Source organism: Ursus americanus, chromosome 2 (assembly GCF_024610735.1).
Source record: "Ursus americanus isolate L20-20 chromosome 2, mUrsAme1.1.p, whole genome shotgun sequence".
Lineage (NCBI taxonomy): Eukaryota > Metazoa > Chordata > Mammalia > Carnivora > Ursidae > Ursus > Ursus americanus.
This window is the reverse complement of record NC_142128.1, coordinates 64,756,711-64,777,069: the sequence shown is the minus strand read 5'-3', so window position 1 is coordinate 64,777,069 and position 20,359 is coordinate 64,756,711. Positions and strand designations below refer to the sequence as shown.

The 20,359-nt window shown below is 47.6% G+C and overlaps 1 protein-coding gene across 2 annotated transcripts; it reads right to left on the bottom strand.

Annotated features, from left to right (window-relative positions):
• Positions 1-1,167: 1,167 nt before the first annotated feature.
• EIF2D (eukaryotic translation initiation factor 2D) lies at positions 1,168-19,299 on the bottom strand. Of its 2 annotated transcripts, XM_045787485.2 has the most exons (15): positions 19,086-19,298; positions 17,963-18,153; positions 16,796-16,879; positions 16,186-16,276; positions 13,273-13,380; positions 11,387-11,646; positions 10,756-10,873; positions 9,056-9,101; positions 8,519-8,622; positions 8,249-8,398; positions 7,782-7,871; positions 6,967-7,062; positions 5,825-5,945; positions 2,863-3,037; positions 1,168-1,364 (listed from the first exon to the last, which is right to left on the bottom strand). In XM_045787485.2, the coding sequence occupies exons 1-15, from the start codon at positions 19,139-19,141 to the stop codon at positions 1,294-1,296; spliced, it is 1,761 nt and encodes a 586-aa protein (XP_045643441.2). In that variant the 5' UTR covers positions 19,142-19,298; the 3' UTR covers positions 1,168-1,293. The 2 variants fall into 2 exon arrangements, with proteins under 2 accessions (XP_045643441.2, XP_045643442.2); XM_045787486.2 differs by lacking the exon at positions 8,249-8,398 and having other exon boundaries at positions 19,086-19,299.
• Between the last annotated feature and the right edge of the window lie 1,060 nt (positions 19,300-20,359).

Below are 20,359 nucleotides of genomic sequence, written 5' to 3'. Positions count from 1 at the left end.
TCAAACTGTCTGTCCAAAAGTTCTGTTGTCATAGAATTTTGTTTGGGGTCAATTTCCAAAAATCCCTTCCTCAGTTCCATAGGTCATGCTGGCAGAGAGAGGATTAGTAAAACTAAGGAGTTTACTTACAGTGAGTCACAAGTGACAGGGACTATTATTCTGGGTCTAATAATGAAGGGTAGGAAGTGTCATACACACACCTTCATACCCAACCCTTTCTTCCTTTCTAGCCCCAGATGGGTAATTTGTGACTATTGTGGATATTTCCAAGTCTTTCTTATCTTGATTTAAAAAAAAAGGGATGAGAAAGAAGAAAAAAAAAGTAAATTAAACTCTAATTGTTTTTTGATGGTAAAACCAAAGACTTCTAGAAGAATTCAGCTCAGTTCTCACGCCTTCCTTTTGTACAAGGAGCGCTTTGGTCACACAAGTGACTCCCAGGAACTAAGCAGGGACCAGAGCAGTGGTTCTCAACCTTTTTGGCAGCAAGGGATCCCGCTGGCCATGTGACAAAAGCATGGGAACCTCTTGGGAAAATGAGCATACAAAGTCCTGCGTGCCATTTCAGGAGTTCACAGACTCTGAAGACCAACTGAAGACCTCTTCCATGAGCCCCTAACAGCATTTGTTGGGTAAGACTCTTTCCTGGAACAAAGCCACCGTCTCGAAGCCACATCACAATTTGCCACTGCTGGCGGCAGTGTGCGTAAGTGCTGGGGAGGAAGCGCTGTGTCCGGGAAACTCAGATGCTTTCATGATCTCATTTCTGTCCAGCTGAATGTTGCTGCCATTTACGGCCAAGCCCTTCTTCTTTGGCCTGGCTTGATGGCAGAGAACAGCTGAGTGCTGCTTCTGTGTGACTAACCCCTTAGAGATGTGAGGGGACTCTTCTGGGGCAAGGAGGTTAATTAGGTGGTAGGAACAGATGAGCGAGAGGCTGTGGACTACTTGCTAGAGGGGCTTTCAAAACAGGGTGGCCCTCCCTGCCTGAGCTTTGGATGAACCACCGGCCCTGAAAGCAGGAAAGGCGCTAAAAGCACTGAAATGACATGAATAGAAAAGGCACCCCATGACCGCCTCTCCTGTCACTGTAAACTGACGTACGACTTGAGAATGTGTACAACCCTCTAGCTAAGTGGAAGAAACGAGAGGGAAATCAGATTTAGATTAGAATAAAAATTTATTTTGGTAAAGAATTATATTTTTTCATTTGCAAAAGCTGAAAATGCTCGTATAAATGACCAGCCCAGAGCCTGGATTTCCACCGGATCGACCACATGAAACAGTAGTCTGTTACTTCTTCCTGCTGGGTTTGGGGGCCTTTTCTAGGCCTTGGATGTATTTTCGAGGAAGCTGATAGTCTTCTACAATCCAAAAAGCAGAACCTCCTCAGTGGGGCGTGAGCCTGCCCTCCCCGCCACCCCCTACACTTTGTGTCCCAATGTCCCCCCTTGGTCCTGATCCCCGTGGGCCCCAAACCGCACGGCTGCCGCCCATCCCCTCGCTCCACTGCGCGCACATTCCTGGTGTCAACTTCTCTTTAGTCGACTGCATCACGTGACCTGCTCTTCTACACCCAGCTTGGACCCAGCTCCTCTGGGCAGTTGTCCGATATGGGCCATTTATCTTTACACCTCGTGGCTGTCGTGTGTATGTTAGCAATTTGCACACCGAGAGCCACTTTCTAGGTATACTTGAGGCATTCATAATTTTCTCAGGAGAGAGAAGGTGTGCGTCTGCGTGCAGTCACGTGCTTGTCTATTTTCCTTTTATTTCTTCTCAGCACCTCCTATCGGGTTCTTCACTTCAACGGGCCAGCTCTGAAAGCTCACTACAGGGTGCTGCCTCAGGCCCGAAAATACATTTGCTTATTGAGCATTTACCATGTGCCAGGCCCTGAGCGTGCAAAAGGGATGAAGAAGGCAAGGTTTCTGACTGAAGTTGCTCAGTCTAGCAGGGGGTTCAGACATTTGAAAAAACAGAAAAATAAACACAAGAAGAAAGTGCTACATTGGCAATTTTCTAAATGCTAATTGAAGGACAGAAAAAATGGGACATGCTCCGAGACAAGCTTCCCATGACCCCTGGGCTGGGCCCATGAGGCCTTACGGTCGGGCAGACGTGGGCTGTGGGAGGGCACTCTGGGCGAGGGCACAGGGATGCAAGCACCAAGCGTGCAGGGGGAGCAGCGAGGACGGCAGCGTGGCCAAGGTCTGAGGTGGGGGTGTGAGAGCTGCTGGAGAGAGCCCGAGGGGAACGGGAGTTGGACCGGGAGGGTCTTACTTATTGAGCGTAGGGCTTATTCTGAAGGCATAAGGGGTGTGTAGAAGGAGAGTGATGGGAAGCTGACTCAGGCAGAGGTGGCGTGAAGCAAGGACAAGCCGGAGGCTGGGTGACCCAGAGCTGGGAGAAAGAACTCAGGCTCTGGGGTCTGACAAAGCCAAGTCGGGAGCCCAACTGCAGCATGGAACAGCTGAGTATCTGAGGGCAAGGGACTGAGCCTCTCTGAGCCTCGGCTTCCTCAGCTGAAAAACATAAACAGTTCTGCTGCGTGGCTATGAGGAGGAGAGACGGTGCCTGCAAAATGCCCGGTGAAGTACCCAGCACGGCCGGGACGCACAACAGATGCTTTACCAAAGGGAAAACCAGGAAGAGAACGACGCCGATAGGACGGTGCAGAGAGCACTGAATCTGGGGGCCAAAGCATATGGCTCAAATATCAGCTCGGTCTCTCGCTGGCCACGACACACGATCTGGCCACACACATATACTATGGCTATGATGACCAGAGGGGCTTGGATGGGTGGGAAGATTTGGGCCGAGTTAGACCCGTGCTTCTGCTTCTTCAGAGGGGACACTCACCAAGCAACAGCCGGCTGAGGTGATGGACCTGGTTTCCCTGGATCTGGACCTGCAGGCCGTCCTTGGATCCCGGGGCAGGAGTGACAGTCGTGCTGGCCTGGCACCGCTGCTGGAGGATGGCAGCCACTGAGCACGGGTCCAAACCATAGGCCTCCAAGTTCCGTACCACAGTCACCTGGGGGGACAGAAGACTGATGGCACGGGGACCCACACGCCCTCCCCCCACAGGGCCTGCCAGAGCCTCCCCAGCCTCTTCACCCCCACCCCCATGTCCACCATCCCTACAACCATGGTCCCTTTTCATTCATATCATTTATTTTTATACTTACTGATTCTTTCTGTCCCATCCAATATACGTGTTATATACTTAGTGGAATACTCTCTATCCAACATGGAACATATACTTTTTAAAAAGCCTTTTTGTTATGGAGAATTAAAAACATAAATAAAAGTAGAACTGAATACTGTGCTCCTATGTTCCCATCATCAGCTTCAACAATTAGCGACTCATGACCAAACTTAAGTCACCTACACCCTGTCCATATTGCTTGAGAGCAAATCCTCCTAAACATTAGAGTGTTTTATCTACAAATGCTCTAGTACATATCTCTAAAACGTAAGCGTTCCTTTCAACATAAAGACAAAACCACCACCATACCTAAAAATAAATGGACAATAATTCCTAAATATCAAGCATCTCATTGGGAACATATATATTTTTCTATTATTTATCAACTTCACAAATGACATATGTGTGATTTTAAGATTTAAAAAAAAACACTGACACTTAAAAAAAAGTCACAATTCTTCCCTTTTAGAAACAAGTTCTCTTGCATTCATGACTAGATGTTACCATCAGGAGTGGGTTAGGAAGAGCTGCTTTCAATAAAGTCATAGGTTCCAAATAACCCAGGCTTGTCAAGGGACTCCAGCCCCAGAGAACCTCAGAATCGATAAGACATTAGAGGTCACATCTATTCCAGCCCCCCACCTGATGCATGTACCCTTGACTACATCTTCCCCTAACAAGTGGTCACCCAGTCTTTGCTTGTAGACCTCCAGACAGTAACTGCCTATTTTGGAAAGCACCAGTTTTAATTTTGGACAATTTTAATTGTTACCATTAATATTAATAGTGTTTCAATAAGCTAATACAACTGTCCCCTGCTTTTTCAAAGTTCACAGAATGCCACTTCGCTCTTATGAAAAGACCTACGTTAGGACTTTTTGCTAACTAAAAGAAATCCAGAGGGTTTTCACTTTTATAAAAAAGGTGAAAAATGAACACAGTGCTCAGCACCAGTTTTGCAGGGGCCCTCACAGAGGCAGCGCACACCCCAGAACAGCAGCAAGAAGGGGCCCACTTAGCTCCTTCCCCGGAACGACACTGAGCACCTCAGCGTCCGGCCGCCAGAGCTGTGGACTGTGTCTGTGAGTATCTGTGCTTTGTCTCCATTTATTCTACACATCCGTTAGCAAGATGTGTCCTGAGGTATCAGAAAAGCCTAAAAGAGTTATTTTTGGGGTCTGGGAACGCTCAAAATTTTTTCCACATAAATTCATGATAATTCGTTCTTTGCTTTACACCATTTCAGCTTACAAAAGGTTTCACAGGAATGCTCCACTTTCGGCTAGCAGGGGAAACCTGTATATATAGAAATTGCTTAGTACAGAGTCTGGCACATAATTACACACTCAAGAATTAGTGGCTATTGCTAGTTATTATTGAGGTTCTCATTACTGGTTCTCATTTACTGACTGCTTAAATGCCAAGTACTATTCTAAGTGCTTCACCCATGTATTTCTTTCATTTGGCCCTCACGGTGCCTTATACGGTGGGTATTATCCCCATTTTTCACATTAAGAAAACTCAGGCAAAAAACATTCACTTTCTCAAGGACAAGTGGCAAGGCAAAGGTCACATTTGAACCCATATTTCTAAGGACAAAGCCCATTTGCATAACCCATACACTAGAAAGTTCTTTATCTTGAACCCAAGTCTGGCTTCTTGGGATTTCCATCCAATAATCCTATTTTTGTCTTCTCAAGGCATCTCAGCATTAAGTGCACTCTTTTCCCTAAGGAGAGCTTTTCACACACTGAGGCCAGATAGAATTCGTTCCCTACGACCGTGTTGCCAGGCTGCACACACTCACTTCCTTCAGCAATTCTCTATAAGCTGTTTTGCCCTGGGCAAGGCCCAAGAGGTAACAGAATGAGTAAGGGCTGAAAGCCTGTAACAGATTTAAGAAAAAAATAAAAATAAAATCTTGTTTACCTTTGGAACTAGGCTCTAGCAAGTGCCCTAGCACAAAATCCTAGAGGGTAGGGGGTGAGAGGGCCAGCTCTGCCTGTCTTATATAGGGCCCGGCCCACTCACACAAACATGTCTCTTTCGTAAACAGTCTTTGTGGTGTTTGAGGCCAAAATCTAAAAACCTCCAATCACGGGGCACCTAGGCGGCTCAGTTGGTTAAGTGTCTGCCTTCGGCTCAGGTCATGATCCCAGGCTCCTGGGATGGAGCCCCGTGTCGGGCTTCACGCTCAGCTGGGAGTCTGCTTCTCCTTCTCCCTCTGCAGCTCCCTCTGCTTGTGCTCTCTCTCTCTTGTTCTCTAATTAATAAATAAAATCTTTAAAAATAAATACGTAAATACATACATACATACTTTCAATTACACTAGAGAGACTAGAACTTAGCAGGGATATTAAACCACACTTCCAACATTGTGTCTTTTTTTTTTTTTAAGATTTTATTTATTTATTTGAGAGAGAGAGAGAGAGCACGAGCAGAGTAGGGGGAGGGGCTTCTTCCAAAAGAGGAAGAGGCAGACTCCCTGCTAAGCATGGAACCCAGTGCGGGGCTCCATCCCAGGACCCCAGGACCATGACCTGAGCCAAAGGCAGACACTTAACCAACTGAGCCACCCAGGTGCCCCCCAACATTGTGTCTTTTTAAAATTACCTTTTTATTAGATGCTCTCTGCGCTAGGGTGATGTCAATTGGGCAGATTTTGCCTTTCTTCACAATGGGCTCTTGTCCTGGAAAGGTCACTTGATAGGCAGGCTGCAATCTTTCCAAACATCTGAAACAGGAGTTCGTGAGCTACAGACTGATAAAGCCCACAGAAATTGTCTCCTCATTCCCCACTGCTGGCAGGCAGCTGGGTGTGAGCCAGTCCTCAGCCAGTGCCCCAGGCTGCACTTAGAATCACTGACATCACCTAGGGGGCTGCACCCAACACCGATTAAATCAGAAGCTCCGATTAGGCATGTATGATTTTTATCCATCCCCGAAGTATGGCCAAAGTCAAGGCCCGTGGATTCAGGGAAGGGACTCATCAGTGACTCAAGCCCCTGGAAACCGTCCAGTGGTCTGGCCCAGGCTGCCTTATGGAACTTGCCTCCTGTCTCAAGACTCTGATGCACACGCACCCAGCCTGGGAAAGTGCTGCTCCACATGGGTGACATGTTCCGATTCATCTTCTAGAGAAAGCCTTTACACAAAGAATGTCTACCTTTCATCTAACCAGGTTTTCTCTTGGTATCACATATACTGGGATTGTACAAACTTTCTACAAAGGCCAGACAGTAATACCCCAGGCTTTGAGGGCCATAGCATCTATGCAACCATCCAACTCTGCCACTGCAGCACAAAAGTGGCCCACAGACAATGAACAAATGCGCGTGGCTTATTGACAATAGGCAGCAGGCCAGATCTGGCCCGTGGGTTGTAGTCTGCAAACTCCTCATATAAATTATTTTCAGTTTTGTTCTGTGGAAAAGAAAGAACATAGGGTCTTTCCTTTGATGACTTTAAGACAATTCCTCCCAGCCTCCTTTTGCTTCTAATCTTTTTGAAGTTCTTACTTTTAATTAATTGTTCTTTTTCCTTCACCCTTTCAAGTTCTCCTATATTGTGTTGGCTCAAATCATTCCAAGGATCGTCCACATCAAAATTACCAAGACTGTGTTTATGTGGACTAATATCAGTTCAATTATGGAGAGAAAGTCAAAGACTGAGACAGTGATGATTCTAAAGTTCGAAAGATAGACATTATGGGGAGGGGGAAGAAACGTTGGAGAGGGACTGCCCATCCCCGTTACCTGCTCAGGAGACTGTCCCATGGAAGCGTCGTGACTGTATGCTGTTCATTTTTCTCTAAGATGCAGTCACACAGGATGGGATCCAATTTCACGAGACTAAAGGGAAAGAAGAGGCAATGAAGGAATGCCAGCCCCACCCCTTCTGACCCAAGGGCCGGCTCAGGAGTCACCTCTTCTATGTCCTTTGTAGTCATTTAGGACCATGAGAACCAATTCAGGGACCGGAGTGCATGAAGTGATGTACCCTGTGGATGCGAGGAACAGTATGTTTTCCTAAGGACAAGAGAGCAGCCAGTGGTGGAGGGGAGAGTGGGATAAATCCACAGACCAGGATTCTTGGCCCAGTTCTGCAAACGAACCATGATTAGACTGCAGTTCCCAACTTTTTGATCCTGGGGATGTCTTTTGAAAGTAAAAAAGAAAAACGGTAACTGGAATGCTCTTCATTTAAGGGTTTACCTTTTGAACCAACGTCCTGAGAAAATAGAGGATACCAAAAAGCCACAATGACGTCAGTAAAATTTTTCTAAGCTCTGCTTTATTCTTCACAAGGGCATCTGCACTTGAAAACCACTGGTGGACGTCTATGAGCTACCACGCACTCAGGCTACAGCCAGTGTTGATGCCACATAGGGATCTGAGCACCCTGGACAAGTTTGGGTGTCCACAGCCCGTGGTTTAGAAACCACTGGTCTTGATTCTTTCTAAAAGGCTGTGATCTCCTATGTGCCCCTCTGTCCCAGACGTTCTCCACGGGTGTGTCCAAGTCTGTGCTGTCGGGGACTGATCTTCAGCAGGGCTCCCCGGACACTCACTTTTTGTTGTCCGCATCGACCAGGTCATTCTTCTTGGCATAGCTGACGATGATCGTCCGGACCTCACCGCCCTCGAGAGCGCTCCCCTTCCTAGGTCGGAAGTGACGGGGTAGGGGGAGGGGGTTAGTTCGTGCTGTGCCAGGAGACAAACTGCAGATACCAAGACTCACTCTCTGCTCAGTACGCTGCTTTCCTTGGCTTTTTGAGCTCTATGTTCTTCCCTTTCCTGACTGAGGTGAGCAGGACCTCATGAAGAATAATTACAGGGAGAAAAGGGAGACACCTACGCTCGTTCATTTAGTCAGAGACACTTTCCAGGGGAAAGAGGCTTGAAGCTGGGTCTAGGAGAAAGGGAGCACAGGGGTGCAGCAGGCTCTGCCAGTCACAGAGGAGCGCTACCCAGCTTGAGAGGAACTACAGGCCGGAACACCAAGCAGGCAGAGGAGGGCTGCTCTCCAAAAACTCACTTGTGGCCAGACTCCTGGAAGAGCAGGGTCATGCTGGCTGGGACACAGTAGAGGGGTTTTATATCTGGAGGGTGATAGGGTTGTTCCCTGCTACCCTCCTGGATAGTCTGGGAGGTCGGGGAGGGCTCGGGTATGACGAAAGATGTGATCCTAAAACCCAGCAGAAGGAAAGAAAAAACACATTTGATACTAGCATCTGGGCAGTTCCCGGTCTGGGGCCCAGGTGCCCCGGGACTGGCTGGGCTGTGGTGAGCAGGCCCCTTGACTCACCTCGGGTGCTTCCAGTCCACAGCCACAATGCTCTCCACCCCTCTGCTCAGCTCCTCCACCTGTATAATCTGCTCCTGCTGCATTTGCTGCAGGAACTTAGAGAGCTAAGGGAGAGAGGGGCAGGGGTAGGGACTGCACGGATTCCACGCCCATCCTGAGCACCTGATGTGCCACACACCAAGCGAGGCCAGTCCTGGGGACGGACGCATGACAGTCCCTGCCCTCATCAAACCAGGACCTGAGAGACCCCCCACCCTGCGGCTCAGGGAGTGAGAAGCTGCGACGGGCTAACTGGGGAAGTCTTTCAGAACTCTGGTCAGATATAAAGGAGTGGAAGGGAGAGAAGAGAGTGGGTGCTCGCCCAACTGCCTCGGCCTGGGAGCGTTTTCGTCCCCTCCCCCTGCCCCCCATACTTGGAATCAAAAAGCTGAATTCTAGCCCTACAGATGGGGCTTCCCCAGCGTCCATCCAGCTCATGGCACGTGTGCCCCTACACAACTCTCTCTGTGTGCGTAGGCCGAGCAAGTACCTGCTTACCTTTTTGTAGCTTGACCTCTTTATGTCCAGCTGTTGTCCTGCAGGGCTGGTGGCAGATGGGAAAGCAAGTTCAGCTAGCAAAGCAGTAGTGGTGGGACCTGCCTGCCTCTGAGAGGAGGGCATTTTTCCTCAGCCTTCCTCCTCCATGTTCAGAGAGAAGCTGCTATTCCAGAACCCTCTACCCAGTGCTGGCATCAGAGAGGGATACTGACTTTGGGACACTCTCGAGCATTGCTGTCCAACAGCCCTTTCTGTAAATATGGAATGTTCTCTATCTGTCATCCAATATGGTAGCCACTAGCCACATGTGGCTATTAAGTACTTGACACACAGCTCTTGTGACTAAGGAACTAAATTATAAATTTTATTAATTGTAATTAGTTTAAATTTAAATAGCCACATGTGGCTAGTGGCTACTGTACCGGATATAGCTTTAGAGTCCTCTCAAACTGGACCACCTTCCGTGGCCTCCAAAGTTTCACCTCAAGGTGAACCCTTCCTCCACCACGCTCTCTGAGGCAGCTGGGCCGAGGGCAGCACCGGCAAACTACATCCCATAGGCCATATCTGGTCACAGCCGTTCATCCACCGTCTGCTGACACGGTAGGGCTGAGGAGGTGTGATAGAGACTGCATGGTCTGCAAAGCCTACGAGATGTACTGTCTGCTCTGCAGAGGACAGTTCGCGAACGCCTGCCCTACGGCTGTTAGGCTTCGGGGGCAGGTTCCTGTGAAAGCCGGAATCAGTCCCTCTTCTCAGAACTTTTGTCTTCTCTCAAATTGTGACAAGCGGTAGCAGTGGGATTCATAGACGGTCCTTCAAGAATCTGCCCAAGCCTAAGAACCTCTATCATAGAGAAGATGCTAGGATCTCTTTCCCAGTTACTTATAACCCAGCAAGGTCGGGACAAATTACCAAGTATCCCGCCGCGTGCTCCAGACCCCACACTTGTACAGGATGCCTTAAAGGCGCCCACAGGTAAACAGGAAGAGAATTACATCAAAACCACTTTTGAAAAAACAGAACAAAATTCTCAAAGAGAAAAGTTGAGTTGCGGCGTACAAATCAAGGAGCAAATCTTCTGATAGAATTTTTCCTGGGTGCTTATTAAACGTGAGGCTAGTGAATCTTGACAAAAATCCTACAAGTGCTGGAAATTCGGGTTCAGAGAAGCCCAGTGACAAGTTCAAATTCACCTTGCTCCAAAACCCTGGGGAACTGACATTTGCGTCCAGATGGCTGTTTCCAAAGCCCAGGTTCTATCTGCATGTAATACTGTCTCTCCTGGTGGCCTGTGCTTGGCGTAGGGGGTTCACACTGCCTCTTCCTCCTGATACAACATAATGTGGCCCACCTACTTTGCAGTGAAAGTGTGAGGGGGTAGAACGTTCCAGAAGAAGGCTCTTGACAAAGAGGCTGCCACGGACGCTTCCTGGACAGGCTGTGCTGCCCGATTCATGAGCCAGCCCAGAATCACCACAGCAGAGCAGTGCTCAGAGAATCTTGGGAATTTTAACCTTCATTTCTTCAACAACCTTTTTACGTTTTTAAAACTCAGGACCTGATTCTTTTGCCAGATCAACCCTCCACTCCACTCTTTCCGCAGCATGTCCCTCAACCAATTCCTCCATCACACACCTGTCCTGACACACCACCAAGGTACCAGAGAAAGCCCGTGGCCCACACCCTGCCTTCCGTACCAGCAGGAGAACATGTGGCTGCCAAGGAACGTGCTGGTGAGTAAAGGGAGGTCAGCTTTTTTGACTTGGCACTTTAAAGCGTGCAAGAAGCATCGCTGTAAAAGTTCATCCATTTGCTCTGCAAGGAAAAGATAAGCATATTTTTCTGAAGGATACAGAATGCCAGGTGCAGCACAAGTAAGCTCCCCGCCCTGCTCCACCCCTGCCTCACCTCCTTCGCCCTGTAAGGAACCCATTCCTGGGTCCCAAAGCTCCCAGACTCTCTTGAGCACTAAGCCTTTAGAGGGGGCTGACCCCAGAGAAGAGATCCGGCCACCTAGGCCCACCCAGCCACCAAGGCCCACCCGGCCAGGAGCAAATGCTTCTCCGACAGAGCAGTCAGAGCCAGAAGAAACCAGAGGCCTCTGTCGCTGGAAGCAGTCCAAATGCCAGGGCAGACTGGCATACAGGGACACAGGACGTGTGTGGCAAAGACTCCCTGGTGAGATGTCAAAGGGCTGTTGTGCCACCCTCACCAAAAATAAGGATTTTCCCATTGTCCTCGAGCTTCGGCACCACTCTGGTCAGAAGCAGAGTAGAGCATGTTTCCTAAATCGAGAGGAGATGGGTCCTTCTACTCCCAGAGCTATACCTTGAAGGGTCCTGCTGTCTGTGGGGTCTGGGTTCAGGCCCCTGATGCTGGGGTCTTCGGAGGCTTCTGGCAGGGACTTCTCTCCACACATCTGCTGCTGGACCTCCCCATTCTCCTGGTTCTCTTCCACCAGGGTCAGGCGCCTCATGTCTCCCTGCAGGGCGGGGGCCGCCTGGGCAGACCCCTTCTCTTCACTGAGATCTGGGGGATCCAGGGCCAGTGGAGCCATGGAAGGTGGAGAAGACTTGTCTCCAGATTGCCTGGAAAAATCGCATGTCAGAAACGCCAAGCAGCAGCCACAACATCCTCCAATCCTGGTCAGGGTCAGCTGGGAGTCCGGCAAGAGTGAGAGCCACAGGTAGGTATGTCCAGGAGAGGGCAGAGAGCCCGGGCTCTCATCTAAACCCCATTTCCAATTCTGGGCCCAGAAAAATTCCATGCCTCAGCTTCCTCATCTCTGAAATGGGGAGAGTAATTCTTGCCTCCTCCCTATCCCGTCCTAAAGGAATAATAGTATCACTCAGCCACATCTGGGGACAAAGAAAGATGAAAGAAAAAGCAGCTAAAGAGAAGCCCCCAAAAAGATCCCCTTCACATGAATTAAAAATAAAACCATTTTGAATTAAATAACAAAAGTAAGATGGCAAATGCATCTGTAGGACCAGTTTGGGGAGGGCCAAGCCCGAGGCTCAGAGTACGTGACAAAGTACAAACACCTGGGCTGCTTGGGGACGCAAGTCAGTCACTTCTGTGTTCTATCAGGGGGCAGTCTAAGCTGCAGAGCAGTGACGACGTGCTTTCATGCCACTAAGCCTTAGGAAGCCAGGAAAAAAAAAAAGCACAGCCGCATACGGGGCACGCGGCGCGAGATGATGGAAATTAAACCGAGTTTTCACTAACAGCTGCAGCAAGTCTTAACAGTATCGTGAACAGTGAGCCCACACTATGTGTTTAGGTGATTCTGACGAGATAAGTGCATAAATATTTTTAAAAGGTGGGGGCAGGGGGAGCTGAAGCAGCCACTGGTAGCACAATTTAGGCAACATGACCTTGACAGCCACTGTGCAGACGGACAGAAAACAAGGTGTCTGGAGAACATCGGTAAGTAGTCGTCCAATGTCTGCTGCAACACAGACTGCGGCTGTACCTCCAGCAGAGTGGAGTCTGGCCAGTCCTGATAACGTGACAGACTCCGAGGCTGGGCTAGAAATGTTAGGATGAATCTATAACAAGAGGCCACAACACTCGGCCAAAAGACCAGCTATACTGCTTTCAAGAAAAGCCCTATTTACTGTTTTGGTAAAATGACAAGAAAATAACCAGAGAATAAACTAGTATACGGTTTTAGAAAGCAGTTGTTACAGTGAGAAAACGTGACTTGCTTAATGGAGAGGAGATCTGAAATGTGAAACCTGAACAACGGAAAAGTGATCAGGTTATGACCGTGGTGCCGGAGGACCTACTCTGCTTGGATTTGGACTCAGAAGTGAGAATTTCCGAGCACTTGCCACGGGGCAGAAGATGCCTAAATGTGGGTGGCAGATAAGGCCGCATCGACCGGAGCTATAAAAATAAAGAATATCACAGTGCAGAGAGGCAGAGTGGACAGACCCTCAGGTCCTCTCTAGGCCTAGGATGCTACAGTTCACTTAGAAAATAATCAAAGTTCTCTGTAATTTCTTCCCCAAACAAGAAAAAAAAATTTCAACCAACCAACCAATCCATCCATCCATTTCTCCCTCCACATCTAGCGAAGAAATGAATGTCTGGAATTGGCAACTTGCCTACGGACATGGCGGGGACCCAAACTCTCACTTGGGAATCCAAGCCCCGTGCCCTCTCCGCCCACCCAGCTCTGTGTAAAACAGAAGAGACAGAGGACCCACCACAAGTGGTCCCGGTAGGTGTGCAGCACGGAGAAGCCCCTTCCCTTCAGGCCCGAAGTCAGCATCTCAGCTGTGGACATGGCGGCAACTCCGATGGCGACAGGGGCTCTGAGGAGGAGGAAGCAAGCCGGAGACGTGGGTCACGGAAAGCCTTCCGGGAGGGCACATGTCAGGGGCACCTTTCCACTCACGTGTTAAAAGCACCACGTTTGCAAATTTGAAGCAACCGCCTGTACCACAAAACGAAACTCAGTCCAGCCTCAGTTTTCCTCAGATTACCTATAAATAGGACTTTCAAAAATCCCTTGACCAAACATTCCCCTTCTGTGTAAGTAACAACTCTGCTGACGTTATCACTGTTTGGTTTTATTCCTATTATGAATCAAACCCAGGCAAGACTAGCAAGGATATTTAAAGTTCCCTTTATTTAATTTCAAAAATATAAAATTACCTCCCCTACCTTAAAGGCCTAGCCATCCTATACAGAGGTTCAAAAGGAAGGCCATTCGTAGGCCATAAATGAGGCTGAGGGATGCCACAGAGAAGAGATAAACAGTGGCACTAACTCGAGAGGTTCCTTCTGACTCGGTTCTTTATAACAGGCCTTGCTCTGTGTAACGATCAATCTAAGAACTGGGTGCGTCCAGAAGATTGGGAACAATCACATTTACAGTAACTACAAAAACTTCCAAAGCCCAAATGAGAAACTTCCTCTGGCCCAGTGTTACTCAAGCATTGCCCACACACTGCCCGTAAGGACGGATGACCGACTGGATAACAGTGGGGGGACATATAAGTCTGGCAGGGTCACCCCCTTGTACCCTTATTCTCGGCCATAAACCACTCTCAAGCTTCATCCCCAATACAGTCTAAAAGCCAAACTGAGCAGGGAAAATATACATTTCTGTAGTTTTCTCCTGTTCTGTTCCCCAGTATTCTTATACTGGGGAACACAATGATACCACCAACCTTTTCAATGGCAAGTTGTGCCATAGTTCGACAAGGAAGGAAACATTTCTAGATGCTTGGTTCCAAAAGGTTCAAGGAAAACAGGAGAACATGAGTAGCAACAGTAAGATCTTTGAACACCGACCTCTCCTGTGCCTACAGTCTCTTTCTCTAAGCAGCAACAAGCAAAATAATGAGACATCATTTCTCGGTCAGGATGACACAAATGAGGGGTGCCTGGGTGGCTCAGCCATTAAGCATCTGCCTTTGGCTTAGGTCATGATCCCAGGCTCCTGGGATCGAGCCCCGCATCAGGCTCCCTGCTCAGTGGGAAGCCTGCTTCTCCCTCTCCCATTCCCCCTGCTTGTGTTTCCTCTCTCGCTGTGTATCTCCCTGTCAAATAAATAAAATCTTAAAAAAAAAAAAAAAAAAAAAAAGAATAGCTTAAAAAAAAAAAAAGGATGACACAAATGAAAACAACCCATGGTATCCAGTGCTGGTGGCGTGCAGGAAAACAGGCTCCATATTCCCCGTAGGTGGGAGTGAAAATGGATACGGCTTTCTTGTAGGGCAGCAGAAAAATACACCTATCTTTAGCCTAACAATTCTGCTTCTTAGTATCCACTCTGGAAAGATACTGGCACAGGTGTCCCTAGAGGCATCAGTAAGAGACTGTTCGTGCTGAAGACAAACTGTGGGCAACCACAAGGTCCATTAGGAGAGGAGGTCTTCCATCACCACGTAGCAGGTAAGAAGACTCAGCATAACTGAGCTTGCTGACATGGAAAATGTCCCCTTGATCTTAAGTGAAAAAACAATATAGATAAAGTATAATTCTGTTTATTTGTATTTTTAAACATGCATACCCATATCGTACATTTTCATACACACACATACACAAGGATTCAAGGAGGCTGGCAAGGAAAAATGTATCAGATGATAAGGGTTACTTCTAGGAGGAAAGGGCTGTAGGGTGAGGGGGCTTTGATTTTTCAGAACCGTTTATATGATTACTTCCTAATTTATTTTAAAAAAGAAGCTGTGTGATGACAGTTGAACAGCTCTGTAAATACACTACAAATCAATGAGCTATACATTTGAAATAGGTGACTTTTGCAAGATGTAAACCACATTTGAATAAAGCTATTAAAATAATTTTAAAAAAAGGATGATGAAGGGCGCCTGGGTGGCTCAGTCAGTTAAGCGTCTGCCTTCAGCTCAGGTCATGATCCCGGATTCCCAGGATCGAGCCCCGCATCATGCTCCCTGCTCAGCAGGAAGTCTGCTTCTCCTTCTGCCCTTCGTCCCACTCGTGCTCTCTCTCTCTCTCTCAAATAAATAAAATCCTTAAAAAAAAAAAAAGGATGATGATGTGGATGATGGAGAAAAAAGTGTTAACACCATGAAAAACAAGGAAAGACCAAGAAAATGTCACACACAAGAGACTAAGAAACACAACCACTAAATGCAATGTGCTATCCTAGACTGGATCCTTGAGTGGATAAAAACTGTCCACATTTCGTGGAAAAACTGGGGGAATATGAATAAAGTCTATGATTGTATTAATAGGATTGTACCAATGTTGATTCCCTAGTTTGGATAACTGTACTATGGTTATATAAAATACTATCATTACAGGAAGCTGGGTAAGAACTCTATACTAACTTTTCAGCTCTTCTGTAAATGTAAAATTATTAAAAAAGAAAGAAAAAGAAAGAAAGAAAGAGAAAGGAAGAAAGAAAAGAAAAGAAAAAGAGCAGCAGAAGCAGCAAATATGCTTGAGATACGCAGCCACCCCCACAGGCTCACTGCCATTCCCCCATGGCCCACTCTCTGCTTCTGGAAGAAGAATCTGTTTTTTTCTTTTAATCCTTTATCCATAAGCTTTGGAGGTTGTCCTTTCCCACCCCCTCCCCAGTTCTACCTAAGTGTTTCCCCCAAAGGCACGGCAGACTGGCACAGTACCTGTTCCCCACCAAGGCCATGGCACAGAGATCACCCTTCTGTACCTGAGGCAGACCAGCAGGGGGCACCACTAGGCCTGGCAGCATCAAATCTGTGGCAAAGAAGACAAAAGCATCACAACCCACATTCTGCCTCTAACCAATTCCAAATTTTATTTCATCATTTATTCATTCACTCAACCTACAAACACTTACTAAGTATCAACTAGGTTATTCATAATGAAAATTAAGAAATGCAACCTGAGTATCAGACCTTTTCCCTTTGGAGGGGTGGGCAGTGGTCAAACTGAAGCACCAGGCTGAGAGTCAGGTTCCATGATCTCTTATTCTGCTTTCCTAAATTTAGCTTACTGATTTAAAGTATAGCATGTGGTAGTTCACAAAGTACCTTCTGATTTAAGGACAAAGTACAATGCTTACTGAAGCCTTTCAACAGGGTCTAGCAGCCCAGGGGCCTTATGGAAGCAGCCAAGTGAAGGAGGAAACACACATGGGGGGAAAATTCCATTTTTCAATTGTACGAACACAGGAAATGGGTGCATTTATTAAAGTAGTTGGCCATTACTAAGTAGGTTTTGGCCAATAGCCAGAAGATAGGAAAATCCTCTTACCTGCTCCCCCCACCAGTTTTTCGAGCACCAGAGGCCATGTTGTGAACGTTGGGAGAAGGTCAGGATAGGACCACAAGGTGTATACTGCCCAAAAAGAGACACAGAAAGACATTGCCAAAAGGTCAATCCCCTGGGGAACTGGCAAAGCCAAACACTAAGGTCACTTTAACTAAGAAATAGAAAAGAAACTCAACTCAAAGCTAGAGAGGAAGCTGTGAGGCCCAAAGAGGTTTCATTCTTAAAGCAGGCAGATACTTAAAAAACTGGATGTCACTTGAGACTGGGAGGCCCCTATGATTCCACCTGGATGCAGCAGCAGCAATGGGCACAGTAGATAAAAGCGGGAACAGAGACCCAACAAGGATTCCATCTGTGACCTCAGAAGCAAGTAAGCGAAGAACAGGGCGCCAGCCTGTAGGAAATGCTGAAATTTTCCCATGTTTATTATTTTTATTCCCTCTGTGTTCACAGTGATTAGCAGTAAAACCTTAGATCAAAAGGGGCCTCTGTGTGTACAGCCGCAAAGTGCAGCGGGGGCACAGGTAACCTAAGGAGACGCATTGCGCGGCTGCAGCCAAGCTTGGGGAAGAACTGCCCCGCGTGACAAAGTAGGCGTCGGCAGCTCTGGAAAAGAGAGAAGGACACTGAATGTCTGAGATCTGTGACAAAGAGAGAAAGTAAAGGATTCTAAGAGCCAGGTAGAGCCTAAGAAAGAATCCCTGTGAGATCTCTCCATTGAAGTACATCACTAAGACAGCTGGGTATGTAGTTTAATTAAACCAGCTTCCTTCCTATCACTGTATCTCTTCAGTTTCTTACGAAAATCCTCCTAGTGATAGTTTTAAGACTATTTTGTACATGTCCTGAAATTCCACCCTTTTCAAGACCTCTGCTCCATCCCTACTTACCCACTATGAACTATTAGTCCATCATCTCGGAACATCCCAACTACCCTCTTCCTGTGTGAGCCATTTTATTCTCCCTCCTACAGCAGCTTTTGATCTTGAAAGACCCAATTCCAGGGATACTGGGTCCAAAAAGATCCTCAGGGAAGCTGGGAGATTTTGCACTTCACATTTCAAGTAAGGCAGGTTAATGAAAGAAAGAAGGAGAAACAGATGGTAGGCAAGGATTACAGTAACGGCCATCTCCAGCCTACTGGCATACCTGTTGGATATAGATTCTTTTCCAGTTCAAACAGGATGGGGTTACCACCACACACATACACAGTCACTGCATCCCCTCTGTGAGCATACAACTTCAAAATGTTGAGCTCTTCCTTTCCAGGTACTAACGCAGAAACCTGATCTGTTCCAAGAGTGGGGAAAGCAGCTGTCACATCAGCCCGAAGCTTTCTCCTGCAGAAAGCAAACCAATACCCGGCATGAATCCTGCCTGGATGGATTTTAATAAATATGAAGAACTCCAAAGGACTTACTAAATAAAATCACAAGGGCCAAGGAACAACTAGTTTATGATGCCCTATTCTCATACACTCTTCCAAAACAACCTATTCTCTTTCTCATCCAATGTCTCATCTATTTTCACATATTCCTGGGGGCAAGTCTTTCCATTTTACTAAGAAAGAGGAAAATGGAGACCCAGTGAGTAACCAAGTTAGCTTGGCCAGAAACTCAGCCCTACCTTCCAGACTCCATGCCTAGCCCTCAGACCCACTCCTTCCTGGTATCTGCTTGGCAAATCTGTCAGCTTATGGTTAAAAAGCTATACGAGGGCACCAAGAGTGACAACTAGAGGACTACTGGTCCCAACATTCGCAACGTGGTATCAGCATCTGCAACACTGTATAACAGTACAATTCTTAAAACATGTCCCCTAATTCTCTCCCACCTCACCCTCCATCTGGCTCTCCTGCGAGAAGTAATCACCAGATCCTTTTTCTCCTATAGTTGTAGTTCTCGGTGCCCCATCTTATTTTTCCTAAGGGACTCGAAGTCTTTGGAGGGCGGGGACCCTGTAATCCTTCGTGTTTCCACCCTCCACACCTTATATAGACCGCAGTCAGGAAGCGCTGACTGAATGACGTTTTCCTTTGCACTAACGAGAATATTCAAAAGATAGCCTGGGAGACAAACCAGGCCTGTTCTTCATCTTCGCCCTCAAAATGTGTCTGACCCACCCTTGCTCCCGGGGTCCCTTCCCAGGCTGGACGTCCCCTCGGCCTCCACCCCAGGTCGGCTGACCTAGCCCAGAGAGGGCTGTGGGCCAGCCTGCACGGAGAAATGTCTGGCTGCCCGGGTGGGCGGAGCAGGCCCCTTCACTCCCTCACCTGTCCGACCCCTTGATGGCCGTGTTGGACTTGACCCGAAAGGTCTTGGCAAACATGTCTGCTGGACTGGCCTGGGGAGGGGAAGGAGCGCACAGAAGCCAGGGGCTGTCAGGAAAACGAGAACGCGGCGACTTCCCGACCCGCAGCTCTGGGGGCAGCCATGCTGGGGCCCAGCTGGAAAAGGGGCCCGGCTGGAAACCCGGGCCACTCAGCTTCGCGGCTACCGGCGCTGTGGGGACCGCGGCCGCCCCTAGTGGCAAGGCCGGGGACTGAAGCAGGGTGGACGGGGCCTGGGGAAGGCGGGGCGGATTCCCGCTCCGTCGCGCTCCCTCTGCTCGGCTCTGCGCCTGCGCGAGTTGCTGGCGCGTGCAGGTCTCTGTTGACCAGGCAGTGGCAACCTTGACTTCGTTAATGTCCACTCCATCGGTGTTAGGTTCTGTTCGGTGGGAACTGTGCCAGCTCGTGTTCCATTCAGTTTAGTTCAGTTTAATTTCCACAAAACTAATTGAACTCTTGTGTTTTATTACTTTTGCAGTCCTCTCAAATAATTTTCTTAAGGGCTTTTATTAAAGTCTTTCCTTTTTATTGTATGCTAGAGGTCTCAGGATTTTCTCCTAGTTTTTAACTTTACGTGGAATGATAATAATAGTAACAGAGAATCCACCCTTGTCCCAGGTTTGCCCCGCATGTTATGAGGAGAAAACAAAAGATCTTCAAATGTATTTTAAAATACTTTGGCCGCTTCTAGGTAAATTCTTCAAAGCGTTATTGCGTTTTGCGTTCAGGTGTTATTTTGGGAGGGGAGGTTGTTTCCAAAACTAATGAAATAACCTGCTTATAAAAAAAATCTGTGAGACAGATTAGGTTCAAATTATGGGTTGGTTTCTCCCGGTCACTGTGATCGTGTGGCAGCAGCTTATTCTTTCTGAAACTTGCATTCTCTGAAAGATGCGGATGTAATACCTACCTCACGGAGTTTCCATTGAAACGATTGGGATAATGTATGTGATATGCTACGCAGTGCATTGCAAATTTCCAGTAATATATTTAAAAATTCTCTCACAGGGGTGAGAGATTGGGTGTCCCTGAGAGGGACTGCTGTGCACACCTGGGGTTCTGGCCCCTACTAAATTAAATTTTGCATATGAAAAGTTAAGGTCAGAGTGTCTATCCACCAAGAAAAAAAATCCTAATTGTTTGATTGGATGACACAGTTACACAAAGAAAAATTCCACATTGGCTGTCCAAAGATGAGGCCTTCGACAGTGTCTGCT

Excerpts from the sequence above, each read along its gene's own strand:
- EIF2D (XM_045787485.2), bottom strand. The coding sequence starts at position 19,141 with ATGTTTGCCAAGACCTTTCGGGTCAAGTCCAACACGGCCATCAAGGGG. Across the intron at positions 18,154-19,085 it reads GCCATCAAGGGGTCGGACAG|GAGAAAGCTTCGGGCTGATG; the intron begins GTGAGGGAGTGA and ends TGCTTTCTGCAG. Across the intron at positions 13,381-16,185 it reads ATGGCCTTGGTGGGGAACAG|AGCCCCTGTCGCCATCGGAG; the intron begins GTACTGTGCCAG and ends CCTCCTCCTCAG.